The sequence below is a fragment of the Ornithorhynchus anatinus genome, chromosome 16, assembly GCF_004115215.2.
Source record: "Ornithorhynchus anatinus isolate Pmale09 chromosome 16, mOrnAna1.pri.v4, whole genome shotgun sequence".
Lineage (NCBI taxonomy): Eukaryota > Metazoa > Chordata > Mammalia > Monotremata > Ornithorhynchidae > Ornithorhynchus > Ornithorhynchus anatinus.
In genome coordinates this window covers 34,423,353-34,440,405 of record NC_041743.1, presented here as the reverse complement: position 1 = coordinate 34,440,405, position 17,053 = coordinate 34,423,353, and the positions used below count along the sequence as shown (strand labels likewise).

The 17,053-nt window shown below is 48.1% G+C and overlaps 1 protein-coding gene across 1 annotated transcript in view; it reads left to right on the top strand.

Annotated features, from left to right (window-relative positions):
* CNNM2 (cyclin and CBS domain divalent metal cation transport mediator 2) overlaps window positions 1-16,895 on the top strand; it is a 120,453-nt gene extending 103,558 nt beyond the window's left edge. The window contains exons 8-10 of the mRNA XM_029080275.1: window positions 1,535-1,600; window positions 6,022-6,206; window positions 6,908-16,895. Coding sequence (XP_028936108.1) covers window positions 1,535-1,600; window positions 6,022-6,206; window positions 6,908-7,117 — 461 coding nt within the window. The 3' untranslated portion in view covers window positions 7,118-16,895. The remainder of the gene's footprint in view (window positions 1-1,534; window positions 1,601-6,021; window positions 6,207-6,907) is intronic.
* Window positions 16,896-17,053: the final 158 nt, after the last annotated feature.

Here is a 17,053-nt window from a genome sequence, read left to right as displayed (position 1 = left end):
GTGCAATTCCCTTGAGATCTTAGAAAGAAGTCATTTTATATATCTAAAGTATTACTGACATTATTCATCTGATCAATGGAAATGTGTTCCTGTTGAAAACTCCTAAATCTCAAATGCCCTTCAATCTTCAGCCTCCCACGTCCTAAAGACGTTGTTAATTATTTCGGTCTCATTCATTTTTATCTAAAGATTACTTTCTTTAATTACCTGCATATATACATTCCATCTAGATAAGCCCAAATGAATGGCTTCAGCTTTATGAATTTGCATAGAAAACAAAAGGAAGCAAATTGGGGGAAACACCATCCACTTGGAGATATTAATGATTTTCATGACCCTTAAATCAAAAATATTAATGCAGTTCATACTGAAACCAAGAAACTTCGCAGAAATGGAGAAATTTCAAAAGTTTGGTTGTGTTAACTTTTTTTTTTTCCAGAGCAGGGGATGAAAACATTGGATAAGCAGGGAATTTTATGCTTTAGCTTGAATTATCAATTATATTGTGAGAGTTCAAGTTGGAAAATGGCTTTACACATTCTTTCATTCAGTAACATTTATTGAGCGCTTACTGTGTGCAGAGCACTCTACTAAGCACTTGGAAAGTACAATTCAGCAGTAGAGACAATCCCTGCCGACAACGGGCTTACAGTCTAGAAGGGGGGAGACACATCAAAACAAGTCAATGGGCATCAATAGCATTAATATAAATAGAATTATAGATATATACATATTAAAACAAGTAAACAGGCATTAATGAAAATAAAAAGAAGATATATACATATATACACCAGTGTTGTGGGGCTGGGGGGTGGGGGTAGAGCCAAGGGAGTAAGTTGGGGCGATGGGGAGGAGGAGCTGAGGGAAAGGGGAGCTAATGACCCATTAAGTCAAAGAGATCCAAAGAAAAGGTGCTTAACACAAAAGCAAAGGTAGAACCAAGGGACAAATTACTCATGGGGACTTTAAAGTGCACCAGGGCAGTTACTGTAAGGCTTTTTGGCCAATATGACCAATATGTTATGACCCAATATTCCTTTGGGGGTTAAAAAAAATCAGATGGAATTTTAACAAACTCAGAATGGAAAATCAAATTAGAGCTTGAAGGCAGCACAGCTTTGGGGCCAATTTCCGTTTTGCAATTCCCCAGTTAAAGGACCTCCCGCCATGGCCTGAGACATTTCCTCTTGACAGCCTCCTGTTGGCTTGACCGAGTTACCTCCCAACACCGTGATTTGTGTGAAGGTTTTTAATCCTTCAGAAAGGCATGTTTTGAAGTGTAAGGCTGGATTCTGTGCTAAATGACTTATGAGATTCCTGAGTTAGTAATGAGGAGCAAAATGTGGTATTCCCCCCGCCGATTTCCCTCCTCCCTCTTTCTAGAAAGCAGTTTATTAATTTCAACTCATTGAACCCCACCCTTTGCCTTCTCAGAATGAAGAGCAGGAGGCTGCTTTTCTTTTCTGACTACAGAAATCCACCTCCTCTTGTGTCCCTGATATGGTCTCATCCTTTTTCTCTCTCCCTTTTCCAGTTCCTTTGTCCCTGTCTCGTACCTTTGTTGTCAGCAGAACAGAGTTGTTAGCCGCAGGTTCTCCAGGTAATTTCGCATGCTTCCTTTTCGTGATGCTTGCGACCACATTCACCCCGTAAACAGTCAGTTGCAAACTGTACTGATCTGAGCGTCACCATCATCATCATCTTCATTGCCATCACCACCATCCTCACCAGTATTAATTGGGTGCCCACTGTGTGCAGAGCACTGAACTAGGTGCTTGGGAGCAGTAAAACATAGAGGACCCCTTGACTTACTAATGAGCTATCCGGGAAGAGAACTATGCTGCCAGGTAGGTGACCTAAGTTAAATCATTAGGTTTGGGACCCCGGATGGAAGAGAGGTGGGGAGAGGGAAGGGGAGTGGTCTTCAGAGGGTGTGGCGGGGGAAAGAAGATTGTGTTGAAACAACATTGTTTCATCAGAAAGCATGTTTTGTCTGAAACTGGTCCTTCAGACTTTATTTGGCTTCTCAGGCAGCACAGGGAGGGATGCGAGATGGAATCTGACTGGGCTTGGCTTCAGAAGCAGAACAAAATGTACAGTTCTGCAGTAGCCTTACGTACTGCAAACCTAAGCATATTTACCGAGCAGTTAACTTTTTCAAACCCCTTAAAAATGTCTCCTTCAACGGGGGGGGGGGGTTAAAAATCAGTTGCTGATAAAGTTAACTCAATTTGGTGGAAAAAATGGGCTCCTTCTTGGAAAGTTGCCTCCTGGATGTCTGCAGTTCTACCTCACAGTCTTAGCTTTTCAAATGAGCAGAACAAATCATGGATGTCTTTTTGTCATCGAGAAGTCATATGTCCAGAGTCCCTTGCATTTGCCAAGTTTCCCCCCTCCCTCACCCCTATTTTTCTTGTATTTCACCCTCAGTTCTGAAATTAGTGTCCGGCACATTCCTAACAAACTGCCAATTCTTGCCCTGCAGGGGACTTTCTTTTTTTAACGCCTGCGTAAAGTCTCCAGCTGCTAAAAAGGGTGGGTGGGGGAACGTTTTAATCTTTCTTTAATTAAAATGATGTGGTTGGCCTCTATGGTTCTCTGGCGTTCTTTATTATCTGTTATGCTCTACTAGTTCCGATACAGGGTCTTCTTTTTTCCCTTTGAAATAAATTGGGCATCTAGAAATTATTCACAGAATAAATACCAGGCATTTTTTCCCCATATTTTTTTAAGCTCAAAAGTGAAACGGTGAGGGCAATATTACTTAAAATAAAGAGTGCCAGCAGTAAGTATGCCAACAAATAATTGTGCTTTTCTGGAATGTTCATTGCTTATCTAGAACAACAGAAATACTGTGCTCAAAAAAGCCCCAATACTTGGATATTCTTACTCAAATGGTTGGGAGTCTCACTGGGGGAATCCTTGGGAAGGGAGCTACCTAGAATGGAAAGTCCTGACCTGATCCAGTCTTATCAGTGACCCCCCTCCCCCCATAATACTGGACAAATCTTTCTGGGGACCTTGGAGCTCCCTTAGCCCTTTTCCCTTTCCCCTGTTTTAAATCAGCATCACCTCACATTTCCAGGGTCACTTTCGTAATAATAAAAATAACGTATTCTGTGTGTGAGCGACTGTGTCGCACTTTTCCACCTATCTTTCTATCAGGTTGATTCCTTCTGCTGGTAATTTATTTTAGCTTCTGTCTCCCCCCCAACTTGATGGTGAGCTTCTTCAGGGCAGGGACCCTGTCTACTACTCCTATTGTGCTCTTCCAAGCATTGAGTATGGTGCTCTGCCCAGAATATGTGCTTCATAAATACATGGGAGCTTGATCGATTTGAACAGCTGTTGTGCTAAACAGATGTGTTCTGATTTACAAGAAAAGGATTCCTCCAGCTAAATGGTAGCTTCCATTGGGTCCTCTCTCAAACTTGCCAGACACCCTCGATTTTTCAGGGTTTTAATGTGTGTTAAGGTAATCATCAGTATTTATTAGTGTCCATGGACAGAGAGCTCTGTATTCTGCACAAGTCTGAGCATAAGAAATGTTCCATGTCAGTAGATCTAAAAATCAAATTGTATTTTCACAGCTCGATTGTGCCTTTGTGTCAGCGTGAAGTTCTGAGGCAGGATTCTAGTTCAGCATAAAGCACTCATGAAGGAAATTCAGGAGTAGATTTGCTTCATGTTATATCACTTGGGTCCTCTGGAAATATTCAGGGACATTTGATTGCTTCCACTAGGAGTGGAAGTTCCTTTGGAATACAGCGTGTCGGGAAGCAGTGAGACTTAGTGGAAAGATCCGGGCTTTGGAGTCAGAGAACCTGGGTTCTAATTCTGGGTCTGCCATTTACCTGCTCTGGGACCTTGGGCAAGTCACTTAACTTCTCTGTGACTCAGTTCCCTCATCAGCAAATGTGGATTCAATACCTATTCTCTCTCCCACTTAGAATGTGAGCCCCTTATGGAACCTGATTTGTACAATGCTTGGCACATAGCAAGTCCATAACAGTACCACACTTATTATTATTGTACTGTTTTTATTATCCAAGCATGAATGGAAGGAGGGAATTTTGAGGGATTAGCTTTTATAAATCTCTGTCAATCAATGCCAGTCAATTGTATTTTTTGAGTGCTCACTCAGGTAAAGCAGTACTAAACTTTTGAAGTAGTAAAATAGAATTAGTAGACATGATCCCTGCCCTCAGAGAGTTTACAGTCTATCAGGGGAGACAGACACTGGCATAAATGACAGGTAGGCTGTCCTTGCCGATGACCATCCCAGTGGCCCTAATAACATGTAGAAAAAATTGAATCTTTTTTTTTTTTTGCTCAGTTGAAAAAAGTTGGCAGAAATAAAGGAATAAATCTGCTTTCAGGAGATATGCGCCCCTTCTTCTCCTAACAAGAAAAACTTCTCAAAGCTTCTGCTCTGCCCAGCAACTGTTAAGCACGAGCCAGAAGGAAGGATTCTAAGAGCAGGTGCTGAGGGCTGTTTCAGAGGGGAGCTTGCCCTAATCAGAGTTTAATATCAGAATTAGCCAGGCCTCTATCCACGGTAGGGGTGGGAACTGATGCCTCAGATATTCTCTAGCCCCCCTCAGATCTGGGGCTGCACTGGCAGAATTCCGCAGTAAGAAAAACTCACCCCACTTCTGACCCTGTCCTGCGGGTCCCCGACCGTTCCTTCTGACACCCCATCACCCTGTGTCCTGATAGACATGTGCTGTCAGAAGGTCTCCTGATTCTGCTGTTGCTTTTCTACCCAAGGTGCACAGTGGAAATATGCATTTCTGATAGAACAAATTCTGGTCGATGCACAGGGGTGAAATAATGGTGTGGGAGCGAGGTTTGGTAGAATGTGGAAAGGCAACCCTGCTTTACCTCTCAGGAAACCTGTTAGGGTTCTTCTTTGAGAGATCGCTTGGAGCTGGGTGGATATCTTCTGTGATCATTGTTTGGGTCAGACAATTCAGAAGTACACGTCTGAACTGCTTCCATGTTGTGAAATGGCCAAAGTGCTTTGTTGTTGAAGGGCAGGCTTGGTACGAGCATCATCACTCTCATCACCATCATCAGTGGCAGCATTTATCAGGCACCTTCCTTATGCAGTGCAATTATAACATTTAGACAAGATGGATGTTTGTTTTTCTTGGCTTGAGGCAGTGTGGAAAGTCAGCAGGAAAGAAGTGGTGGGGCATAGTGGAAAGAGCACAGGCCTAGGAGTCCTGGGTTCTCATCCTGGTTCCTCCACTTGTCTGCTGTGTGACTTTGGGCAAGTCACTTCACTTCTCTGTGCCTCAGTTACCTCATCTGTAAAATGGGGCTTAAGACTGTGAGCCCTATGTGGGACAGGGAATGTGGCTCCTGATAAACCCCATTTATCTTATATCTACCCCAGCCCTTAGTACAGTGCCTGGCATGTAGTAAGCACTTAACAAATATTTTTTTTTTAAAAAAGCCTTTTCCACTCATGCTTTGGTCCACAAAACTTTACAGCACCAGAAGATTAGCCATTTGCCCTATTGTAGTTTCCCAGTGATAACTCCCAGTAACTGTAGCAGGTTGTGTTATGCTCAGTTGGAGTGCATCAGGCATTTAAAATGGAGAACTCATTTTTTTTTGTTTAGTGACTTATTTCAAGCTTGATTTCAAGGTGTCGGAACATAATTTCTGCACTCAGATTGACCCAAGCCCAATAGGGAGTTGTGCTACAGATTACCTTGGCTACTGGAGATCTAGGATTATTGGTATCTTATTAACATAAATTAAAAACTAAAACTAGCGACTGTGCTAATTCACTGAAGGGAAGGGAAATTCAGTTCATTCTGCTTTCCAGTCCCCCACGTTCCCATTGGTGAATCCCTCCCCCAATGACTGTTTTCGAGAATGACAAAACGGACTCAGTAGTCAGATGTACGATTGGTTACGTTTCCTTCCGTGGGAAATGAAAATCTCATTACCTTGTTTTCCGTTGCCACAATTAATTTTGCAATCATCTGGATTTCCTCCTTTTTATAGCGGAAAACAAGTCCCCTCCTCGTCCCTGTGGCTTGAACCATTCGGACTCTCTGAATCGCAGCGACAGGATTGATGCGGTGACCCCGACACTGGGGAGCAGTAACAACCAGCTCAATTCTTCTTTCCTCCAAGTGTACATCCCTGACTACTCAGTGAGAGCCCTCTCAGACATTCAGTTTGTCAAGGTAGGTGAAGCCTCGGTGCAGATTCTCCACTGGGTCGCTCATAATTTTCTGCTAACGATAAGTAGAGAGATAACCCAGATGGGGAAGGGCTTTTAACCGAACTGGATTCTGGGCTGTTCCCTATATTCGAACGGGATGAATAATAGCCAGTTGACTGTAGTTCTTTTGCTTTGCAACGCGGTGTCGGGTTTTTGAACTCTTCTGGGAGTCGAAAGTTCCCTGTGTATCTTCCAAAGCCTCTAAACCGTTGACCCGTCAAATTCAACTGGTGTACGTTACGGGTTGGAAAGTGGAGCCTGTTTCCCACTGTTCTGTCCCGCTCCAGCAGACAGAACATAAGTTAGCACATAGAGGTCCCATTGGCTGCCTGGAGGTCGGGGCCTGTCCCGTGACCACCGCTTGTCGGGCCAAGGAAACCTGACTGCCGTGGCCCAGGCACCCCGTCGCTGCCCTGGATCTTAGCGCCCGGGGCCGAGGGGAGCTGCCCCATGCCTCCCACCCCTCAGACAAACGTCAAATGGCAGTGTGGGAACCACTAAGGGGAGACCAGAGCCCGGCCATGGGCCTCTGACCCTGGGGGAGGGGTAGGCAGGGGCTAAGCGATCCATTCTGTAGAGAAGTGGAGAGCTGAAGGGAGGAGAGATTTCATTGCCTTTTGGGGGCTCGGGGGGGATCTGTCCCTTCTTATGTGTTGGCCTCAGATCACCAGACAGCAGTACCAAAATGCCCTGATGGCTTCCCGGATGGACAAAACCCCCCAGTCGTCAGACAGCGAAAACACAAAAATTGAACTGACTCTTACGGAGCTGCACGATGGCTTGCCAGACGAGACGGCAAACTTGCTCAATGAACAGAATTGTGTCACCCACAAGGCGGCCAATCACAGTCTGCACAGTGAAGGCGCCATCTAGAGCCACCGGGCCCCGCGTCCTCTCTCCCGCCCTCTCCTTCACCCACCCACGGCCACCCCACCGTCTCCGCAGGAGCCCGCCCCGCCTCCGCGAGCCTCCCCTCTGACCGCGACTCTCATCAGTACGGGCTTGGACGCCAGACTGCGTGCTGCGACATCCTGAGACCAAAGACTGCGTACCCTTTTCGGGAGCGAAAGCGGAAGAGATGCGAGGGGATGGAAGTGGGTTGGAGAGCTGACCGAGACAGACTCCTAGGAAGCGGAAGGCGAGATGGTGGAAACGGTGAATTTCCTCCTGACAGAAGGGGATCGGGTTATTTTCTCAGCTGCAACTTTCATCCTCGTTTGTTGGCCTCCTTCCTAATTATGCATGAGGAAGCCTCCAATCATTGCAATTTATAATTTTTTTTCCAAGCGATCAGGTTTTTCAGAAACATCCGGTGGCATTTTAAGTTGTTGCCCTTCCTCCCAAGCTCGGCCACGATACCATGGGGAATGGACCCCCACTTCCCTTTCCCCCTCACCCCCGCCCGCTTACAGTGGACTTCTCCTTCTGGGTTTTTTCCCCCAGCCTCTCCAGGCCCTCTCTGCCAGGCAGCAGCCCTAATACTGGCGTGGGTCCACACCTCCTCCGAGCAAAAGCCAAGACAGCCTGGGTTCCCGGCATCCCTGTTTTGGACCGTGGGCCCGGGAGGAGACATCGAGTGGCTCCGGACCCTCGTGCCCTAAAGGAAGCTGAGAATTTCAGTGGGGAATGTCCCTTGGCTCTCACACTAAAGTATTATTTCCTCAGCCAAGTCAGCTTTACCGCATTTTAAACCCGGGGGGAAAGTGGGGAGGGGGGAGCAGTCACATTTACCAGAGCAACGCACCAGGTGACCCCAGCCAGCAGGGCCTGCGTCGGCGTTGTGGAGATCTCAGGTGAAATCCAGCCCCTGTCCCCACCTTGGTCAGTGTGCATGTACACCGGAGGATGGAATCTCCAAAGCAAAGCTCCCCCCCCACGACTCCCCCCCTTACCGAAGCTCCGAATTGAGCCCGGTGGGCTCTGATTCTGTTCGTCACCTCCCATCTCCCTTCATCCTCGAATGTTGTCGACTCAAGATGCTGCTACGACGATGCCAAAAGGAAATCCCCTGTGTGGCTTTGAAGTAGAAAGATTATATGGCCTAGAACCCTGCTCCCTTTCTCACTGAAACCGCCCTATGCTCTTCAAAGAGATTTCCCTTGGAAACTCTGCCCTTGGGGTGGTGGTGGTGGGATTTCTCAGAAGGGCTTTCCTCTTCTCTTTCCGCCCACCGCTCCTTTCGGGGACCCGGGCTCCACATCCTCCCTTCCGCGGGTCTAACTGCCAAACCTGGGCCTTGTGTCTGGCCGGGATGTAGGCCTGCCCGGACGCCCTAAGGACAGCTGACGAATCGTGTCACGGGGGCGTGCTCGGGAGGGGTGGCACCTCCCCCCAAAAGACTCCTCTCCTGTGGCCCGGATGGGATATGTAGGTCAAAAAAAAAAAAATTCCGAAAGTAATGTCCAGTGCCCCAAGCCTACGGGCACCCATCCAATCTTTGGAATTACAAGGTTTCAAAATCCCGGAGGTCGCCAGTGTTACACTCCACTCTCCCTGCTGGCCGTCCGATGAAATATCGCCGTCCGGCACCTTCCGCTGCTCCCCATCCGCTTTAGCCTGATGACCAGGAGCCAGCCGGCGCTGGGCAGACGACCCCCGCCCTGGCCCCCCCACTGGTCCCCCACCGGCCGCAAGATAGCTCGCTCACAACCAGGAGGCCAGAAGCAAAACGTGCTTGCAGGGAATTGCCTGGGTCTTAATTTTGTTTTATCTTCAAACAAAACTCCGTGTCGGGTAGTGGAATCAAGCTAGGGTGCGTTTGTGGATGACTGAATCCTCAGCTTATTGGCCTTTTGAGTGCTATCTTAAGGGCAGCGTGATTTGAGATGGCAGTATTAATATTTCGAGATAAACAAAAGATGACCGTGATGTGGGTCTGTGTTCCAGATGGACACCAGCAGATCATGTAGCATCGCCCTGTGGGCTTCGACTTCATTCCAGCTCCGGCTCCCATGATGAGCTCCCCCGTCCTCCCTCTCTCTTGTTTTTCCCTCTATCTCTCGTTCTTCTCTTCTTCTCTCTCTCTCTCCCCTTTCTCTCACCCCCCACCCCCTCCCCGCACTCCTCTCGCCTTCATGCCCCAGGGAAGGACATCTGTCCATTCTGTTGATATCATTTCCCCGATTATCGGTTTGATGCCAGGCTCGACGGGTGGTTTCTGAGAGAGTGCGATGTTCTAGCTGCAGCTCCCAGTAGAACACTAGTCTGTCACGGGCTCCGTGGGCCGAGGTTGGGAGGGAGGACGAGATGGGGGACCCGGCCTTTGGGAGCATTTATTTTGCTTCCGGATGAAAGGTGCATTTCTGTCACGTGAGCAACACCGAAGCAGAGGTTTCCCCTTCTGACTTTTTCACCTTCCGGAGGGCATCTATCCAGTGGAGATGGTTCATTGGCCCGCTGATGAACTCTGCCCAGGTCCACACATGGGCTAGACCCACTCTGTGGACTGGGACGCATAGCGGTGGGGGAAAATCAGCTCCTCGGTTGCTCAGACTCATCTCCGCTTTAGTTAACTTGAAGCCGTTGTTTTCCTTTTTGCCCTAGTTTTGTTTGTGGAGCCCTGGGGCTTCCCTTTGCTCTGAGGAGGTCAGGAACTTGCAGTATTATTTCCCCTGCAGCTCCCCCGAAGCACCACCCGGCTGGCATTTGCCTCCGTGAGGGTGTCAGCAGCCCTAAAGGAGTCGATCTTGAGGCCTCGGGGCCATCGGCCGTGAGTTTGAAGATCGAGTTCTCCCTTCCCGGCTTTCCAAGACCATCGGCAGGGAGCCGAATGTGAGACACTTCCCAACTCCTATCTGAGACCCCCTTATCGAGGGCTTAGTTTTATCTGGGCCCAGCCCTGTGCAACAGTATTGCTGTGAGCCTCGTAAAACAGAATCCCTGGAGGGCAGCATCGTGGGTACCAAACTCCCCAAACAGGAGAGGGGAGTAGAGCGTAGGTACCGCTTCCTGCTCTTGGTTTTGGATTAAAGGAAGCGGGAAGTGAGAACTACATTCTGCCAGTGAATTTGTGTTCAGTTCCATGATGTGACCTCTGGAGAGCGTTGCCTTGTAAAGACGCTAGTGATGGCACCCACGAAATAAAGTCCCGGGTTGTCATCCTTCCTCCGCCCTCTCACCCCAGCCTCACAGCCCAGCAGTCTTGGGGGGGAGAGAATCTCACACATTTTTGGAATACATTTGTTTTGCCATTTTTAAAATAGATAAAACTGAGTCATGCCTAGGCTGCGTCTTGGTGAAAGACTTGGCCCTCAGGCGAGAGCCAGGAATCCTCCCAGTAGTAGTAATTGTATTTATTAAGTGCTTACTGTGTGCAGAGCATTGTTACTAAACTTTGTAGTGTTGTACTAGGCTCCTATCCACTTGAGCTTCTGATCAATACTGCTGACCTGAAGCCCCACTAATAGCTCGGTGGTCTTTTGCTCTCCTGACAGCTGAGCTCATGGGGAAAATCTCTTGAACAAGAAACTCTTACTATTTCAAACCTACTTAGAGCTTTTGAACTTGAAAAGGTTTAGTCCCAATGATATACTAATAGAATGGCCCCCCAATCCTCTAGACTCTAAGCTTGTTATGGGCAGGAAATGTATTTAATTCTGCTGTATTGTACTCTCCCAAGTGCTCAGTACAGTGCTCTGCACGTAAAAGTGCTCAGTAAATACCATTGATTGATTTATCGTCTATAGCGCACTGTTGTCAGAGGTCAGGAGGGCATGAAAAGTACCAACAGGGGGTCCCTAGTGCCGTTCCAGACTTGGACAGTATGTCCTTGCTCTCTCTGATCCCGAATAACTCCTGGGACTCACTGCCCCAGTGACTCTCATTCCTCTTGGTGACTATCTAAATTTCAAGTCCAGATTGTGTTCTGGTTGTTCATTCACCCACAGCCTTGCTCAAGTTTTCAGTAGGCAAGGTCCACTTCTAATTCCTGACCTTTCGTGAAACTGCGTGCATTGTTTATTCCTCGGAAGTGGAGGATTCTTCGGCTAGAGTTCAGTTTTCTCCCTGAACGCGGTTTGGATTTGTGGACAAGGTTGCTACTGCCTACGATTGCTGTTCAGCTTAGTACTAAAGTCAGGGGACAATGTTTGGAGACAAGAGCGCCGTGAGGAGTGGGCAGCATTTCTGCCAAAGGCATTTACATGATGAGGTTTTTTGAAGTGAACAAGGGCCTTCAGTGGTCTTGAAGAGCCGCACCTGTAAATGCATTTTGACCTTCGTCGAATCTCTGGAATGGAAAAATTGCCCCTTGGTTGTCATCTGGATGTTGGAACTGTGACTTTGCCATCTTTGAGGTATGAGGAGAGAGTGGTTCTCCTTGGTCTGGGCTGCCTGTCCCAACTTATGGTGCTTGGTGGTCTGGAGATGATAAATTGCACCGAGACCCTGCTTGGGAATGAATCTTCCGAATATTTCTCAGCAAACTTGATATCTGTTTTTTTGTCCCGGGGAATCTGAGTCTGACTGACTGACTAGTCCACCTTCCCATCAGATGCCACCAAAAGGCTCCTGGCTGTCCGGAGAGAAGACAAATGCCCAGCTGGGCTGTTATCTCCGGGGGGGCCTCAGTTGAGCAGGAGCTTGGAGCCTGAGGAGATGGAAGGTTGACAACCAAGATGAACCAGAACTTGCTAACCTCTGGGTGGGAGAGTCCCCTTTTCTAGGAAAGTTAATTAGTGACTCCTTCCAGGTCTTGAAATAGGCCTGGATGCCCAGGGATTTGGATCTAGGAGTTGGTGGTTTTTCAGATGTTCCAATCGCTGGTGATTTTGGAGGCCAGAATGAAGAGAATCTGATTTGGACAACAGAAGAATTAGTCCAGTTTGGTGAAGCAAAACAAATACAGGTTTTTTGGAGTCGAGAGAGGTTTCTTTTTCTTTTTGTCCTTTTTGAGGTTTTTTGTTTGTTTTGAACGCGAAGGCTTTATATACTGATTAGTGGATTCTGTGTACCTCAGGGTGTATCTCTTAATTATGTCAAATAATTTTCCGTCCTATTTGTGCAAAATGATTTGTAAGTTAACGTCAGACTAACTGGGAGGGGTGTTCCTGACTGCTGCTGAGTGAACCAGGCCAGCCTCAACCAGGCTGCCCTCACGAAGAAATGCTTGAGCTTTCGCCCTGGCCCCAGCCTAGGGCCACAGGATTTCCTTCCCTTCTCCTTTGGATCAATCTGCCACCTTCCTCTGCATCTTATTGTTGCATTTTACATTGGTGTTCGGTTTTGCCTCCGTGCTGGGGGAACAGTGGACCTGGCTCATTTAGTTGGGGGTTGGTTATTTTCTATCAAAGTTGCCCATTTGTTTGGACCCTTCTCCCTCCTTTCCTCCCCTCCACTCCCCAACTTTAGCATTTCTTCCCTGCCCGTCTGCCTGAATGTTTCCCAGAGAACTCTCGAGGAGACCAGTATATCTGAAGGGATTTGTTGTGAGGACCATCAGTTGGCAATCTATAAAAGAGAGCAAGGCAGGAGACAGGAATGGGACCGCCAGCTCTTAGGAACGGATCCTGAGATCTTAGTACTTGTGATCTCCAGAGTGTTTGGCTAAGCAGAGTTGTGGACAGAGAGAGAAACCTAAAGATTCTCCCTATATTCTGTTTTCGATGTCCTGGGCTGGAGTTCGAGGCCCAGTGTTACAGGCCTGGAATGGAAACCAGTCTTTCTGCCCAAAGGGAATAGATATACCTGAGAGGCACGACATGTCTGAGTTCCTATGTAGTTGTATGAACTCACAGGTACAACTCGGCACTCTACTGTTCCCAGTAGTAAAGATGAGTGATTTGATGATTCCCCTTATTTCATCCCCCACATTGGCACCTTTACCCTCTGGGACCAAAATCACGTTCCTTTAATCTGGGTTCCTCCTCGAGGCCCCGTTCTTTCCAACTCTGAGGAAAGCCGACGGGATATCGCCAGGTGTCTGGGGAGGAGGAGGAAGGAGGGAAGATGTGTAAGTGAGTTTGTTTGTAAGACATGCGAGTGACGGGGGTCGATTCTCCCAAAGTGTAAGATTTGCAGACCCAAACTGGAGAACTTGTCACTAGGCAGAGCAGGTGATTAGCAGTGGTCAGTGCCAGTGTTAAAGTTCTGAGCTGACAGTGGCCAGATCCTGAGCTGATGAATGGGGCTTTATTTCTCCTAGGTGCTGGAAAAGTAGCCTCTTACCCTGTGGGTTAAGTGAAAGACCAGATTCATTTTCCTCAGAGTGACAGATGATTATCAAATTCCATTATCATCATTAAATTTACCTGGAGTTTTTAACCTCTCCAACCCATGTTCCATCCAGTCCTTTCCCTGCAGAATCTTGGGTGGGGGGAGGGAGGCTCTGGGGCTTCCCCAGGGGAGCTGAACCTTCTATTCCCTGATATGCCCTTCCTGGATTGTTGTCACTGTGCTGGTTTTTCTTCGTGCCTGAGTCATGTAACTCCCCCACCTGTTATTTTATGTTGTTATTTATTATCCTGTAAATATGTCTCGTCTCGTGTCACCCAGCACTCGGTCACCATGAGAACTTGTGATTCTTCAGCTTGTTGAACCATGAATATGTAGGGGTTCGATGTTTCCACGGGGAAGGAAAGGTTATTTTAAGGCTTTGGAGGAAAAGGGTTTTCACTGTCCCAGCTTCCCCCTTCCACTCGGGTCCAGAGTCTGTAAATGGACCAGCTGCCAGCATTCTGCTGCCTTGAAATCTCAACACTCTGAAAAGCTGTGTTGGCAGCCTGGATTTGGGGGTTCCACCTCCCCTGGAATGTTTGATCCCCATGGTTTGGGGGTGGCGGAGAGGAACGGCCTGCAGGAATGTGGCTGAAGTGAGGATCTCTCCTAATGAGCGGAGGCTTTGAGGAAGGACTTCCTGATTCTCCCTTAGAGAGCAGGGAGGCCTCTCTGTTTCCAGAGCAGCTGGAAGGGGCTAGAGCCCGTTGCTTTGTGGGGGGACTTGTAGGGAAAATTCAAGGTGGGTGGGAAAAGATGCCGGCAATGGGAAAGCTCTTGTTTGGAAGTCCTTCTCCTCTGGCATGCTGCTCAGATGAAAGGGTGGCTCTGGCTTTGCCAGGAAGCTGAAAGAGCCTCCCCTCATTCTGAAATCCCAAAGCCCACTTGCAGAGAGAGTTTTCAGGGCTCCAGTAGCCAGCCGAGCTCCAACCACCAAACCTGGTGAGGGAGTCTTGCCCTGGTGTGGCTTGGCTTGGCTGCCCTCTTTCTGGCCCTGATCCGTTAGGTGGGACCGGAGACTGCGCCCTCTCGAAGCCCAGCCCATCAAATCAACAGCCATTCCCTCTCCTTTTTCCCCGTCTATATCTAAAGTTGCCGCTTGATCATGATAAGAGCTGCCTTTGTGCCGTGTAAACCGACTGACTGTTCGTATGATTCCTGAACTGGTTTTATGCCTTTTATTGTTAATGCCTGTGCTCCCTGACTCACCTTTGAAATTTCCATATCGGACCAGAGCAGCAGCCTACAGCCCACCCTCCCATTCAGAAAGAATTCCACTGTCTGGCTTATTTTCCATCCTATTCGGTCTTTGTCATTTGTATCATATTGTACATTAAATGGTTTTTCCAAGTTGTAGTATTCCGAACACGGAATTCAGAACTATGTACATAAACCCGGAGAAGCACAAATGAAACCGATGAATGAAGTGTACACATTTCATAAGCTGATTGTCATAATGAATGCATTTTATAATATAAATGATGTAGATTTACAATCTCTTTTATTTATTTTGTACCTGATTTATTTGTATATTTTGTGATTGTTTAAAAGTTTTTTGTTTCTATTATTCTTTTTAGATAAATGATGATTTTTCTGTTCAGTCTTCCAGCTGCCGTGTTTTTCTGTTCCACCTCCATTTGTATTACGCTGCTCATTCTCACCTCGCACCTCCCACCCCCCATCCCGTCCCGCCCCCACCGGTCCCCGGCTCACTTATCATCTGCACGGCTGGGCTTAACTCTAAACCTCAGCTGCTTGTCTTCCCTGCCACAGTTCCCTCTGCTCTGGGCTGGAGGGAGCAGACTTGTTTGTTGGCCAGTGAAGTGTTGACCAGACCGATTGGACGAGGGGTGAGTTCCTTTTGCAGGTCAGTAATTAGCCACCCTCCCACCCCTCCCCGCCCTCTCTCCTCTCCTTCGAGAGCTCCGTGGACTGTCTTGAACGGCCCCCCGAAACTCAGCCGTTCTGCCCTTTGCACAGAGCGGCCCTCCTCAAAGAGGTGATGAGCCCTTTTCTCCAACCTGGCAGCCCCCCATGGGGGCCGGGGGAGGTGGTCACGACCTCTGGTCCCTGCCGAGTGTAAGGCTCTGCCAGCGGTAGGGACCAGAGCCCAGTTCGGGGGAAGGTCTCTGGAACCCCACTTGGGGAATTAAAAGCAGCGAGGGGTCGAGTACGGTCGGCAGATGGAAGGTGGAGCAAAGGCTCCGTTCTCCTTTACGGCAGAAACTCTCCCCCGTCCGTTAGCAGCATGTGCCTTGCCTAGTCTCTGTCGCCCCTTTGGCTCATGTCTGTCTGACCTTCCTTTTTCCCCCTTCCCCTCTCCTCTGTCAGTGGAATAGAAGGCGGCGGCTAGAGGTTGACCTGACCAGACTTTCAGGTACCCCCAGTTGTTCAAACCCCTGGGCTGCAGCTCTTTGGACCCCCCCCGCTCACCCATCCATAGTGGTTTTCTGGCCCTTCTTGAGAGTCAGGCCTTTCTTTGCTTGGACACCTTTCGTGCCGTTTTATTTATTTAACTCCATGTTGCATGCGTCTGCCTGAGCTGTAATTTACTTGCATTTGTCCTGGTTCTTTATCGAAGACAGCCGGCAGCCACTCTTATTTAGTGGAGAGCCGGGCCCTCAGCGAGAGAGGAAGAGGTAGCGCCGGGGTCTGTTTCAGCTCCCTGCCCCAACTCCGCGTCAGGGAACCAGTTCGTTCCCTCTTCCCCGTCACACGGTTCCGGCCGAACCCGGGGATCCTCCGCTTGGATCAGAAGCTTTCCTTCCTGCGAGGTGATTGCGGTCCCAGTAGAGATTAGAGGGAAAGGGGAGGGGCAGCAGCACCCGCCTAACCTTTTGGGACTTCTGCCGAATGATGAAAAGGTCAGACTGTCTTGACGCACCCTCCCCACCTAACCAAGGCCTGCCTTTGTGTTGGAAGTTAGAATGGGAAGTGTTTGTTTCCCTTAGCTGGACTCTCCATCTCTCTTGTTTTGGCTAGTGCTTTCCCACTTCCCAAGTTTGTCTAGTTTCCAGCTTGACTCAGGAACTGTCTCAAGGAAAGTCAAGGAAAAACTCAGTTTTCGTAAACTCTGAGGAAAAAGTAATTTTAACACCTGTGATTTTCACTTTACACATTTGCGAATGCATAAAGTTGTCAGTTAGTTTTTAAGCTTCATCGGGAAGTGCTTTTTTGGGCTTCTACTCAGCATCTCAAATGCGCTCCTTATCCCCCTCTCAGCATTTATATTTGATGGTATCAAAATCAGTCGAGAGGTTCTTGTGGAGAAAGTGACTGGAGTAAACAGACTGACTTTTTATGGCCTGGACTGGTTTCTGGAAACTGTGTCATTTTATACTTTTTGAAAGGTGATGACTTTATTAAAGAGATGATTCCTAATTAAAGCTGAAAAAAAGTTGAATTATATTGAATGGCTAATAAACTCTTTTGCTTTCTTTGTACTGTTTCATCATTTCCCCCTCCCCTCTCACCTTCTTGAGGACCTTTCTTCTAATCTGTTCTTGCTTTCTCCTACCAGCCTGGGAGGGTAACGAAGAGCCCGAGGCAAAGAAACCGCTCTTGAGCTCTGGGGCTAGAAGTGTAAGAGAATCGGGG